The sequence below is a fragment of the Hipposideros armiger genome, unplaced genomic scaffold (assembly GCF_001890085.2).
Source record: "Hipposideros armiger isolate ML-2016 unplaced genomic scaffold, ASM189008v1 scaffold_768, whole genome shotgun sequence".
NCBI lineage: Eukaryota > Metazoa > Chordata > Mammalia > Chiroptera > Hipposideridae > Hipposideros > Hipposideros armiger.
The window spans coordinates 142,951-155,481 of NW_017732118.1; the positions used below are offsets into that span (position 1 = coordinate 142,951).

Here is a 12,531-nt window from a genome sequence, read left to right on the forward strand (position 1 = left end):
TAGCCCATGGCAACCCACTGCCACAGGGGCTGCAGCCTACGCGGTCGCCGGCGACTCACGGCAGCCCAGCTCCAGGCTGAGCTGTTGTTCAGCATCTTAGCTGTGGAGGGCAGTGTCACTGGCCCTCAAATGTGGGATCCGAACCGGGGCCCTCTGGCGTCCCAAGCCGGTTCTTAACCATCGCGCCATTCGGTCGGCCTGCTGCTGTGATTCTTTATGTTGCTCTTCCATCAAAGCAGCACAGATAAGACTTGAATTCTAAAGGATGGCAGGTTTTGCACAGCTGCTGGGCTGGTCGTTTAGAGGTATTTAACAGAATGTGTGTGGGCTTATTCAGAAGGGGTAGTATGAGAGGGAGAGGCTGGTATGGGCTGTTGGGAATAGAATGAATGTGGCACAGATCAGCAGGTAAGAGATTATACTGGCAGCAGAAATACGCACATAGCACTGCTAACTGCTTCTGAATTGTCTTCCTGCACTAAGAGCTTATCTTGGATCCCGTTATTCATTAATCTATGTACCGTGGCACCTCACTTTTAGGGAGCCCAATACCATACCACAGACTCAGGAAGCATTTCTTTCATGAATACGCACATGTATAAAAATACCTTTGTTAGACTGCTAAGTGATCAGAGACATAGGGACAAATCGCTTAGAGAGTTCCTTTTTAAATTATGTTTCTTCATTCTACCCATGTAGTTAGTGTTCCTATAGAATAACGGTGAAGATTTAGAAAGTGTCTTGCAGCAGATAATGATTTTTATTACAGTGGAATTCAACTTCCACATATACTTATAGACAGATGGACAGATTATAGATAAATAGACAGATTAGATAGAAATTGGCTAACATTCCGTGTTTAATTCACACCAAGCCACTCAAATTCCCCAAGTGGCTGTGAACAGCTAACTATATCTAGAGATTAATCAGGAAAGATATAATCACAAAGCTAAATGTGTACACATTCACACCTCGAACACCCTGCAGTTTATATTGGCTATTATGCAGGATAGTTTGGCCCTCCGTTTATTACTAAATGGAGAAGCATGCAACCCCTTTATTAATTTGGATAATGGTTTAGCAAGGCCATGGAGATAAGATCAGAAGGCTAATTTAACTTGCTGAATGGCCATGAACCAGGCACTGCAGTTCTTTGGGCTTCCAGGTACTTTTAGTGAACATGAAAGATGAAGATTAGCAGCTACCTTAGGACTTGAACTCTAAGTTGAAACTGTGGTGGTGGGGAGTCGGGAGAGGGTAACGAAGTTGTAAATTTCAAGTACACAGTAACTCCCCTATCTATATACTTTATATTTGTGGACAACATAGTATTTTTTTTTAAAAGGTGTTCTCCTCTGTGGACAATTATCTAGCAGGGTTAAGTAAACTGTGAGGTGGTATTTAAGAGCACATTTCTACTAAATGTGAGACCTCTGGCTCTGACATCTGTTTTCAGTTACTCGAACAGCTGTCTGAAACAGCTGTAGCTACCGTGAACTTCATTTTTTGGTAACATAACAGGAACACGGACGGCAGACTTAGAATAAAAGTACAATGTCCTGTAAGACATTAATAAGGTCTTGGCAGAAACTTCCATGGTAAAAACTCTAAAACTGAAGTTTTAAAAACAAGATATCCACCTGGGTAAGGAAGTCTGAGATTGGTTAGATCAATATTTTTAAACCACTGGATCAGCAAAATCCATTTGGTGGATCACAACCAGTAGTTTATTTTTCAATCAATAAAACAGAGCAACAGTGTGAATTATATGCAGTACGGAAAGTATAGCTTCTTGAAACTTTTGCTTCTGTTCTTTGTATATACATCATTTATGTGACTAGATTTTCTGTTTAATATCAACCTAAAATACCTACTAACTGGTAAGGATTCCCATTAAACCTTACCACACACACACAGGGTGACAAAAAATGTATAGACATCTTAAGAAAGGAAAAAACTATATTAAATTTGCAATAAATATATACCAATAACAAAAGATGAATACAAGTCATGTGTACACTTTTTTTGGGCAACTCCAGTGTATTCTCCATTCTTTCAAAATAAAAAAAACACACCCAATTTTTAGTTAGAAATAGGGCATCCCAAAATCCACTTTTTGGAGTATATTAATAATAAGCTTATTTTTACAATGAGACTTTTTATCCATTTGAATTTGGTGGGGGAAAGAGTTATGATAGTGCGATTTATAATATGCAACATATACCATATTTTGCCATGTATAATGTGCTCCTGTGTACAATGCGCACCATTTTTTGCCCAAACTTTCAGGGGAAAAATCTTTTGTTTTAATTCAAATTTTTATTTGTTTAGGTACTTGTTTTATGTATTATAATTTTAGCATTTATTTTTTAATGTATTATGGTACAAGAAATTTTATGTAACAAATAATTACAAAACACAAGAATAGATACAAGGTACAAGAAATTTTATGTACTGGTAATAAATTGACGATATTTACGCATTATAGAAGGCCAAGTTGCAAATTCGTGGTAAGTGCAACAAAACTGATTATCGTATTCCAGGGTATTATTTTGCATATGGATATTGTTATTGATTTCTAGAGTTACACTTTTAATTTATAAGCATAAATAAAAGAAATGAAAACATTTATATAGATACGGAATTAGTACTACCCATGTATAATGCGCATCCTTATTTTTCCCTCGCAAATGTGGGCAAACCTGTGCGCCTTATACACGGCAAAATGCCAAAATGCGGTATTTGGTTTTTGTCTTTTCCTGTGATAGAGGCACTGAGGTGACTTTTGTTATGTTAATGAGCACCTACCCGATGGGGGCTGGTAGCCAGTGGAGCCAACTATGTGATTAGAGGGTTGCAACTTTCAGTCCTATACCCAGACCTCCAGGGCTAGGAGAGGGACTGAAATTGAGTTCAATCACCAATAGCCAATGAGTTAATCAATCATGCCTTTGTGATGAAGCCTCCATAAAAACCAAACCGGAGGGGGTTTGGAAACCTGTGTGAGTGAACACATGGGGACTTGTGGAGAGTGGCGCTCCATAGAACCTATGTACCCTTTCCCCATACATTGCCCTCATGTCTCTTTCTTCTGGCTATTCCTGAGTTATATCCTTTTATAATAAACAGGCAACTAGTAAGGAAGCTTTTCCTGAGTTCTGTGAGTCACTCTAGAAAGTTAATCTAACCCAAAGGAGAGGGTCATTTGAACCTCCAATCACAGCCAGTGGGTCAGAAGCACAGGTGACAACCTGGACTTGAGATTGGCATCTGAAGTTGGGGACCAGGAGGCAGTCTTGTGGGCTGGCCCTTGACCTGTGGGATCTGACACTCTCTCCAGATAGACAGTGTCAGAATTCTAAGTGGAATTGTAGGATTCCCAGCTGTTGTCCAAGAATTGCTTGCTGGTGTGAGGAAAACCCCACACATTGGAATTGGGTGCAGAATCATAAAAAGGAGTAATAATAAGGCCTAATTTGGCAGGAAGTAGCAAGAGAAGAAAAAATGTCAAGGTCGCAGCATCACAGGAAGACCAGGCAGATCTAGCACTTTATCTACTCTCTCGCTACATCTTTTTGGGTTGTGTTTTCTTCAGGACAATGATTTTCATTCCTAGGCCACCGGGGTACTACTGAATAAGTAGGAATTTAGTTACTGGAATTGGTATCACAGAAAGCCTCCTTAACCCATATTTGAAAGCTCACATTAGCACTCAGGGGACAATACTGCTTCCATAAGCACTAATTCAGTAAACACTATGCAGGAGGCCTGAATACTTTCCCAAGTTTCCACAGCAGTAAATCAACATCATACAAGTAGCATCAGAGATGCTAACTGCCAAATACTGTATCAGAGGAAGCATGTTTCTAAGTCTTGCAGGTGGGTACTTCCATACCCATGTAGTGTCTAGCTTCAAGGACGCTAAAAGGGGGATGCAGGGAGAGGGTGCAAAAGATGTCACCTTTAAGACAATTAGGATGGACCAGAGGCCCAGTACAAAGGGGTTGCCTGGGAGAATCAGAGCATGAGCCCTGCTGTAGCCTCTTGTCTGTCACACCCTAGTTGTTTAGATGGGAAAGAAATGCGCAGGCACCAACAAGTAGCCACTAACTTCCCACAGAGTAGGTGACTAGCTTTCAGTTCAAGGGGCTGGGATGAGGCAGGGTCTGTGACCTTCCAGGGAAAGCTTGGAGTCAATGAAATGTGTGCTATACGTGGGGCCCAGCCCTGGCCGTACTAGTAGCTGTGTGATTTTGAAGAAGAAACTTGCTCGGCCTGTGGCTCACCCCCTATTGATCAAAAAGCATGCTTCTACGATTCATTTGTGTTGTCCCCATCTCCACTACAGCAATAATATTACTGTTCTGTGATTTGAACTAATTTGGAAGTCTGTATTCACGATTGACCATACACACCTTGAAGGCAAGGAACCTGGCACTTCTTTGCATCCCTAACCCCTCCACTGGTGCATAGTAGGTGCTAGTGAAAGCTGGCAGGATAAACGTGAAAGAAAGCCTGTGATTTATGTCAAATGGGCATATGGTCTTGTCATTGTAAATCAGGGCATCTAGGAAGAGGAGACAGCTAAGATAGTCAGTATGGGGATGGAGGTGGTGGGATGTAGGGTGGTGGGTGGGTGGAAGACAGATAAGATTTTTATCTGTGAGAAGCAACACATCAGAGGCGCTCGATGGTGAAAAGATGGCTGGCGCAGACATTTATAATTAACTTCCCCTGATGGTTCCTTAGCAACACTCTATAAGAACATTAATGCTTTTAATGTGAACTGCACAACATTTACTCATACATCAAGTAGCTAGGAAATGGCCAATGTTAACTTATGCTGAACAAAAACACGACTCCAGCCACCCTCCTCATTGCCCTTATGGAGAGGAACAAATAGGTTCTTGGCTGCCCTTCCCTCCCAGACTGCCCATTAGGGGGCCCAATCACTGGCCACAAAGCCTTGTTTTCCCTGTTCGGCTCCTCTAGGCTTTCCTCTGTTGGCTCACAGGTGATTGCTGCCAGTCTTTCTAGTCACTGAAGGGAAGTGGGTCAGTGACTTTGTTTTATGTCAGGGCAATTCGCGTAAATAAAGACTCCAAAAAATGAACAACAGTGGCACAGTACCTCCTCGGATGAGGCAAAACCTCTGAAGCTCGTACTGGCTGGTGGGAACATTTGGTGGGGTAAAATGCTGGTTTTGTAGGAGGGGCAAAGTACACAAGGTCAAAGTGATGGGGAGAAATCAAGGCGTTAAAATACGATTAATGTCTTTCTTTGTGAAGATTGTATTCTATCTATGGAAGTAAAAAAAATGAACAAACTAGTATATAAAGATTTACTTGTGCCTGTATTTAAGTGCTGGAATGATTCAATTTTTAAATATGAAGGGCGTCACATTGCAAGTCAGAGTCCCCACCACCCCTGTACACTAGGCATGTCCTGGACCTCGCTGTATCACATAGTAACTGTGTGTCCCTGGCAAAAGCACCACCAGGGCATTAATTTAGTTGTCTGTAAAAGTCACATCATCATTCCTCTTAAGTAAAGACTATCTCATAATGAACTCTTCAGACTAAGGTACTCTTCTTATTTCTAGAAACGTCTTGAGTACACAGGGATTTGAATTCAACCAGAATCCAAGGCTAGAAAATTAATTCATTCCAAACCAGAAAATCACATTTAAAAATAAAATCTCATAATGAACCCGAATTGGCATTCTATCAGCACGTGGTTACTGACACATGGCAAATACACACTAGCTGGGAATGGAAACGTGTGGCCTCACTCTAGTAAGTCCGAGTTGCTTCTAGGCGGTGGAGCTTACCTCTTGAACTTGGGAAGGAGTTGTTGAGTTGCTCCATCACTTCCTCTAACCCTGTGCTTGTGTCCTGGGGAGGACTGAGAAGATCTTCCTCGCCTTAATGAAAGCAAACACAAATAATGGCATATTACACTTAAGAAAAAAAATCAGTGGTACTAGAGAAAGGGTCCGCAATTGCATTTAAAAGTCCGTTATACATTCATTTCCACTTGCTCATAAATAACATACATAAAAATAACTCTTCAAGGTTAATGATTAGGGAACAACTCCTTAAAGGGAAGAATCCCATGCAGGGATTTATCTGTCATTATCTTTGGAGAAGAAAACTGTGTATCCATTTAGAAGTTAAGATAAAGTTGACACAAGTTTCTTATGCCCTATTAACAAATGGGAAACATTTTTCTTTATACTGAAAAATTAGTATTGAAAAGATACTTGCAGTGTCTTTGCAACACGCAAGAAAATAACACTGTGACATTTTGCATTTATGAAGGTAAAAAAGAAGTGGAGATACTGAGGTATTTTTCCCATTCTTTCCTTTGATATTTAACCAAAAATACAAACAAAACTCAAGTATCTTTGAAGTCCAACGTAACAGGGAGAAATAAGTGGTAAGTGACCTATATATATATGTGATGAAATATTCATGTTCTAAGTACTGTGACTATGGGGTACACTGGGGAGTTACATTCCTTACATGGGACTAATTTATCATAATGTTTTTAGAAGCTAGTAAGGGGAAATATGATTTTCCTTTTTCAGAATTTGTGAGGAGAGAATGATGATTTGGTAGGAAAGGAATTGAGGCATGTATGGTCTTCCTCTGGGAATGGGAGTCTCCTTGTACATTTTGTTGATCTTATAGGTTTTGTCTCTGTTAAAGAAATACACCTCAAATAGCATTTCAATAAGGGAGAAATTTCTTAAGTGCAAATGAAATTATTTTGAACTTTGACGGTCCCTGGAAACTAATTTTTCATTCAATCTTCTAATAGTGAGAATAACTTCTTTTCAATTTCAATTTGTTCAGCACATTGTCGCTTCCATCTCAAAGACCTTGTTCAGCAAATCAACAATAATGAACATACTTAAGGACAACCTCAGGTTCACATCTGATTTGGATATGATTGGAGAGCCAGTGATTTAATGACTTACATACGCTTGTCATTTCCTTTGGTCTATGCCAGTTAGATTTCCATCTATGATTATAATCCTACATTTATTATTAAGTTTTCATCCATGTTTTTTAAGCACAAGCTTAAAGAATCCTTGACAATGCTCACTATTAAGACAAAATCATATCCTAGGTGGATGTGAGGCTACATATCATTATTAGAATGGAGGGCTAAGGACCTAGGTAGCATATCACAGGAAAACTCTTTGAAATACTAAGGACAGGAAATGGATGCTGAAGAATTAAGGATACAAGGTGGAAAAGGAATTTACAATATCTATCTATCTACCTACCTACCTACCTATGTATGTATCTATCTTCCCTCCCCAACCCCCTTCCTGGCTTATACTTAAGCCTTTGGAAATGAAAAAATGAAATTCAGCATCCTTAGTTTCTTTTTTTCCTGAGTGTAAACTACCATTAGCTGGTGAGGATGGAGTGAATGAAATATTGGCAGAAGGAACAGGATCCTGACAACTGCAGGGTTGGTTCCATCTTTTGGTTCCATTACCAATGCAAATTTTTGCTCAACTGGGGAACATGAGGCATTTTTCATGGCACCAAATCCACTTTAGTGGTAGTATGCCTTACAGAATAAATCCGAACAGAGACACTCATGAACAATGATATTAATATTTCTGACAGTTTAAATACATCATACTGGAGCTCTAGGAACTCAATTGTACTGTGTTAAGATTCAGACACAGTTCAATGAAGTGACTGGCACTCCTCTCCCTGAATTATTTCATTATCAAATTATAGAGTATAAACCTAAGGATGTCAGCCAAGTTCATCTTTACAGATAAACTATCATCTGTAAGTCTCAAATATAACTGTGCAAGTACAAATGTAAAATTGGCTTATATGTTTTAATAGAAAACTTTTTAATGGCAGTGATCAATGTATCCATTCAAACATTTTTGAGTGCCTATTACATCCTAGGTTGCACATACACAAGTAAAGTATAACCTTCTTTTCTCAAGATTTTCTCAGTAAGTAAAAAAATCCTTTGGGTTTAACTAATCTTTTAAGAATCAGAATCAGATTTATCACATATATGCATGAGTAGAGGTGAATCAACACACAGAAAAATGCTTAACGCCTGGTATTTTCTGCGTCAAATTAAAGTAAAACCTTGGATTGTGAGTAACGTGGTTTGCAAGTGTTTCGCAAGATGAGCAAACATTTCTAATACATTTTAATGTGGTAAACGAGTGATGTCCTGCAATACGAGTAGTTTGTTTCCAGAATGAATTATGCTCGCAAACCAAGGTATTACTGTATACTGGAAAAGTTAAAACAGCTACATGATGCCTGAAATTAGAGTAATACGATGGGACTATTCAATACTGAGCCAGATTTTAAATGTCTATTTTTTGTTTGTTTTTAAGCTTTTTATTAAAATATAGCAAAATAAAAGATTATATTAGTTTCAGTATACACAATAGTCAACATTTGTATACCAAAAGAAGTGACCATCATGATAAGTCTAGCAACCATCTGACACTGTACCACGCTATCACAATATTATGGACTATAGTTCCTATGCTGTACATTACATCCCCATGACTTGTTTTAAATATGGAAATTTGAACCTCTAATTCCCCTTCACCTTCCCCCCCATTTTAATTTTTCAATTTCACTTGACATTCAATATTATATTAATTTTAGGTGTATAGCATAGTGGTTAAACATTTATGTAATTTAAGAAGTGATCCCCCTGAGTAGTCTAGTACCCATCTAGCACTACACGTAGTTATTGCCATATTAAATGTCTTTTAAAAAAAACCATAAAGATTTTAAAACAGTAAGGTTAGTTTATTTATTCAATTATTTATCAAAAGCCAACTATATGCCAAGCACTGTTCTGAGTGCTGGGGTTTCAGCAATAAACAACCCCAAAGCCCTGTCTCCATGGGACTGACATTCTTATGCAGGCGCACAGGCTGAACAGCTAGACAAGTCAATTATGCAGGTATGTCAGGTGGTGGGAACATTCAGAAGGGAGGGGTAGCGAGGGGCAGTGAGAAAGAATCTTCAGAAAGGGGAGAATTCATGGATGGTGTAGATGCCTGACCACTGCACTGTACACACACCTGATGCTGAATAATACTGAGTGTCAACTAGGATTTAATACATATATATAGTCACAGGATGTGGAGTACAGCATAGGGAATAATGTCAATGGAATTGTAAGTTACATATAATGTCAGAGGGGTAGTAGATTGGGGGAGGAGTGCTATCACTTTGTGAGGGGTGTAAATGTCTATTACATTGTTTTGTACACCTGAAACTAATAAATAAATAAGAAAGAAAGAAAGAGAGAGAGAAAGAGAAAGAAAGAAAGAAAGATAAAGAAAGAAGGAAAGAATGAATGAATGGAGGGGAGTCTTGGAAGCCCTCATTGATGAGGTGCAGTTGAGCAAAAATCAAAAACCTTAAGGACCTGAGGGTGGGAGCCATGTAGATAGTGGAGGGAAGAACACATCAGAGAGAACAGCCAATGCAGAGTTTGAGAGGCGACTGTGACTGGCTTACTCAAAGAACAGCAAGAAAAAGGTTAGTGTACCCAGAGTAGAGTGACCAAGACTTGGAGGGAGAATCCTTCCCTGGCCTAGGAATTTGAACTTGGTCACTTGATCTGCTGTGGGCAGTGGAATGTTAGCATATATGGCATAAGTAGAGGCTTTGTAATGACCTTGGATGGTTGGGCTTGGGCTGGCCCTCTTGTGCTTATGTGCCATAAGGAACACATGGCCGAGTCAGCCTGCTAATCCAAGGAGGGGGAGAGACGTGCACAGACGAGCCCAACTGCAAGCCTAGCTGAGCCTCCACCAAAACTCCAGCCAGCCAACAACAGATGCACGAATGAGAAATATGTAACCTGAGCATTTTGTGATTATTTTTTTTACATAGCAATAGCTGACTGATACTGTTTGAAGGCATCAAACCAGCAAGAATCCAATACTTAACGGATTGTCTAATCATACACTGATACGTAGCTAGAGTATAATGGGCAACCCAAAAATGTTCCTGAGTAATAATCCCTGTGATCACATGCCTCTCTCCATAAATTAAAAAAAAACATCATTTATTCAAATTACTTACTGAGTCCCAACTGTGTACCCTAGGAACTTGGTGAGTCCCACAAACACGCATAAAATTCCTTTTTGAATTATTAGCTATCGCTGTCATGGCTTGTCTGAAGTTGATCCAAAAAATGACGGGAACAGTTAAGAAATGAAATGTTTCAAAATACGGAAAGAAACAAAGTTAAAATATATGCTGATCTATATCAGCCTAACATGATAGACACTGCAGAAGTGAAGAAAAAAGAAGTGAAATGACTCAATTTAATCTGTGAAAAAAAGAAATGGAATGATTTGCGATGGGCAAGATATTCTTTCAAGTCTTCTGAAACTCACCATGACTTGAAGGCTTTCTTGAAGGGATGCTATCCCATCTGACTCAATTCCCTTTCCTCAATTCAAATGAGACTTTTCCTACTTGCCTAAAAAAGTGACTTTAGCCATAACCTGTGCAGCCTATGCAGAAGAGACACCAGAAACCTGATTCCTGTGATTTTGCTTACACCTAAGCAAACTATTTTCTCTTTATACAAAAGGAAGCTCTGTACTAGAGAATTCTTTTCTCTTAAAAAGGAGGCTGTGTATGAGCAAATATGCCCATCATTACTTTTCTTTGGATTACTTAAATCACATGTTTTGAACAATTTCCAGCTTGATGTGGGATTACCTCATGACTTATGTCTTTTCTGCCTTTCTCTAGTTTTTCAGAATAAAAAAAATGATTTATCCAGTGTCACATTAGCTTTAATTACTTTTAAAAATTATATTTGGGGTAGATGGTTTCAATTTGACATAACAATGCTGTGTAGAAGTTCTTTAATATATTATGGTATACAATGGTGATACTGTTATTAGCCAGTCAGTGTTGGATGGTGGTGAAAGATTAAAATTAGTAGTTAATATTCTTATTTTATTTTTAATGATATAATTGGCATATAACATTGTATTAGTTTTAGGTGTATAACAATGATTTGAATATCATGAATTGATATTGATTACCACAATTAGTCAATGTTCTTCACCAAACACAGTTACAAATTTTTTTTCTTGTGATGCCAACTTTTTAAGATTTACTCTTAGCAACTTTCAGATACAATACAGTATTGTTAACTACAGTCACCATGCTGTACATTACACCCGCAGGACATGTTTATTTTATAACTGCAGGTTTGTACTTTTTCAGCACCTTCACCCATTTCGCAACCCCCCCCCAACCTCAGCCAACCACCAATCTGTTCTCTGTATCTATGAATTTGGTTTGACTAGATTCCACAAATAAGTAAGATTATACATTGTTTGTCGTTCTCCATCTGATGTATCTCACTTAGCATAACGCCCTTAAGGTTATAAATAGCAGGATTTCATTCTTTTATGGCTGAATAATATTCCATTGTTTTTCTGTATGTATACATGTGTGTGTATATATCACCTTTTCTTTTTCCATTCCTCCAGTGATAGAAACAGGTCGATTCCAAGTCTTGGCTATTGGAAATAATGCTGCAATGAACATGGGGGTGCAGATACCTTTTCGGAATAGTGATTTTGTTTCCTTTGGATAAACACCCACTGGAATGACTGGATCATATGGTAGTTCCATTTTTAAGTTTTTGGGGAACCTCCATACTGTTTTCCATAGTGGCTGCACCAATTTACATTCCCACCAACAGTGCACAAGGGTTCCCTTTTCTCCACAACCTTGCTATCACTTATTTCTTGTCTTTCTAATGATAGCCATTCTGACAGGTGTAAGGTGATATCTCTTTGTGGTTTTGATTTGCATTTCTCTGGTGATTAGTGATGTTGAGCACCTTTTCCTGTACCCGTTGGCCATCTCTATGGTTTTTTTGGGAAAATGTTTATTTAGATGTTCTGCACATTTTAAAAATTCAGTTGTATGAGTTATTTATATATTTTGGATATTAACCCCTTATCAGAGATATAATTTGCAACTAGTTTCACCCATGCCATAGGTTGCCTTTTCATTTTGTTTATCTTTTCAGAAAAACACTTCTTAACTTCATTGATCTTCTCTATTGTCTTTTTGGACTCTATTTCCTTATTTCTGCTTTGATCTTCATTTTTCCTTCCACTAACTTTGGACGTCATTTGTTCTTCCTTGAGATATAAAGTTAGGTTGGTTATTTGAGATTTTTCTTGCTTCTTAATGTAGGCATTTATCATAAGAACTTCCCTCTTAGAATTGCTTTTCTTCTTGTACTGGGTTGTCGGAAAAGTCATGACGCATGTTTCCAACAGATGGCACTAGTTCATTTTTGGAAGTACTAGAGTTATTCACATCTATGTTATTGCTATGTCATTTGAAGGCTGACAGTTCAAGCTTCATTCTAAAAAAAATTGAGCGATTTGGTTGAGTTTTGGAGATTTTACAACAAGTTGAAGATGGAAGACCAAACTGTGCATTTTTGCCATATTTTACTGTT

The 12,531-nt window shown here is 38.5% G+C and overlaps 1 protein-coding gene across 9 annotated transcripts in view; it reads right to left on the minus strand.

The window, feature by feature from the left end:
- LOC109373985 (dystrophin-like) overlaps positions 1 to 12,531 on the minus strand; it is a 606,466-nt gene that overhangs the window by 10,921 nt on the left and 583,014 nt on the right. For all 9 annotated transcript variants that reach the window (XM_019628250.1, XM_019628248.1, XM_019628247.1 and 6 more), the window contains one exon: positions 5,831 to 5,923. In XM_019628250.1, coding sequence (XP_019483795.1) covers positions 5,831 to 5,923 — 93 coding nt within the window. The remainder of the gene's footprint in view (positions 1 to 5,830; positions 5,924 to 12,531) is intronic.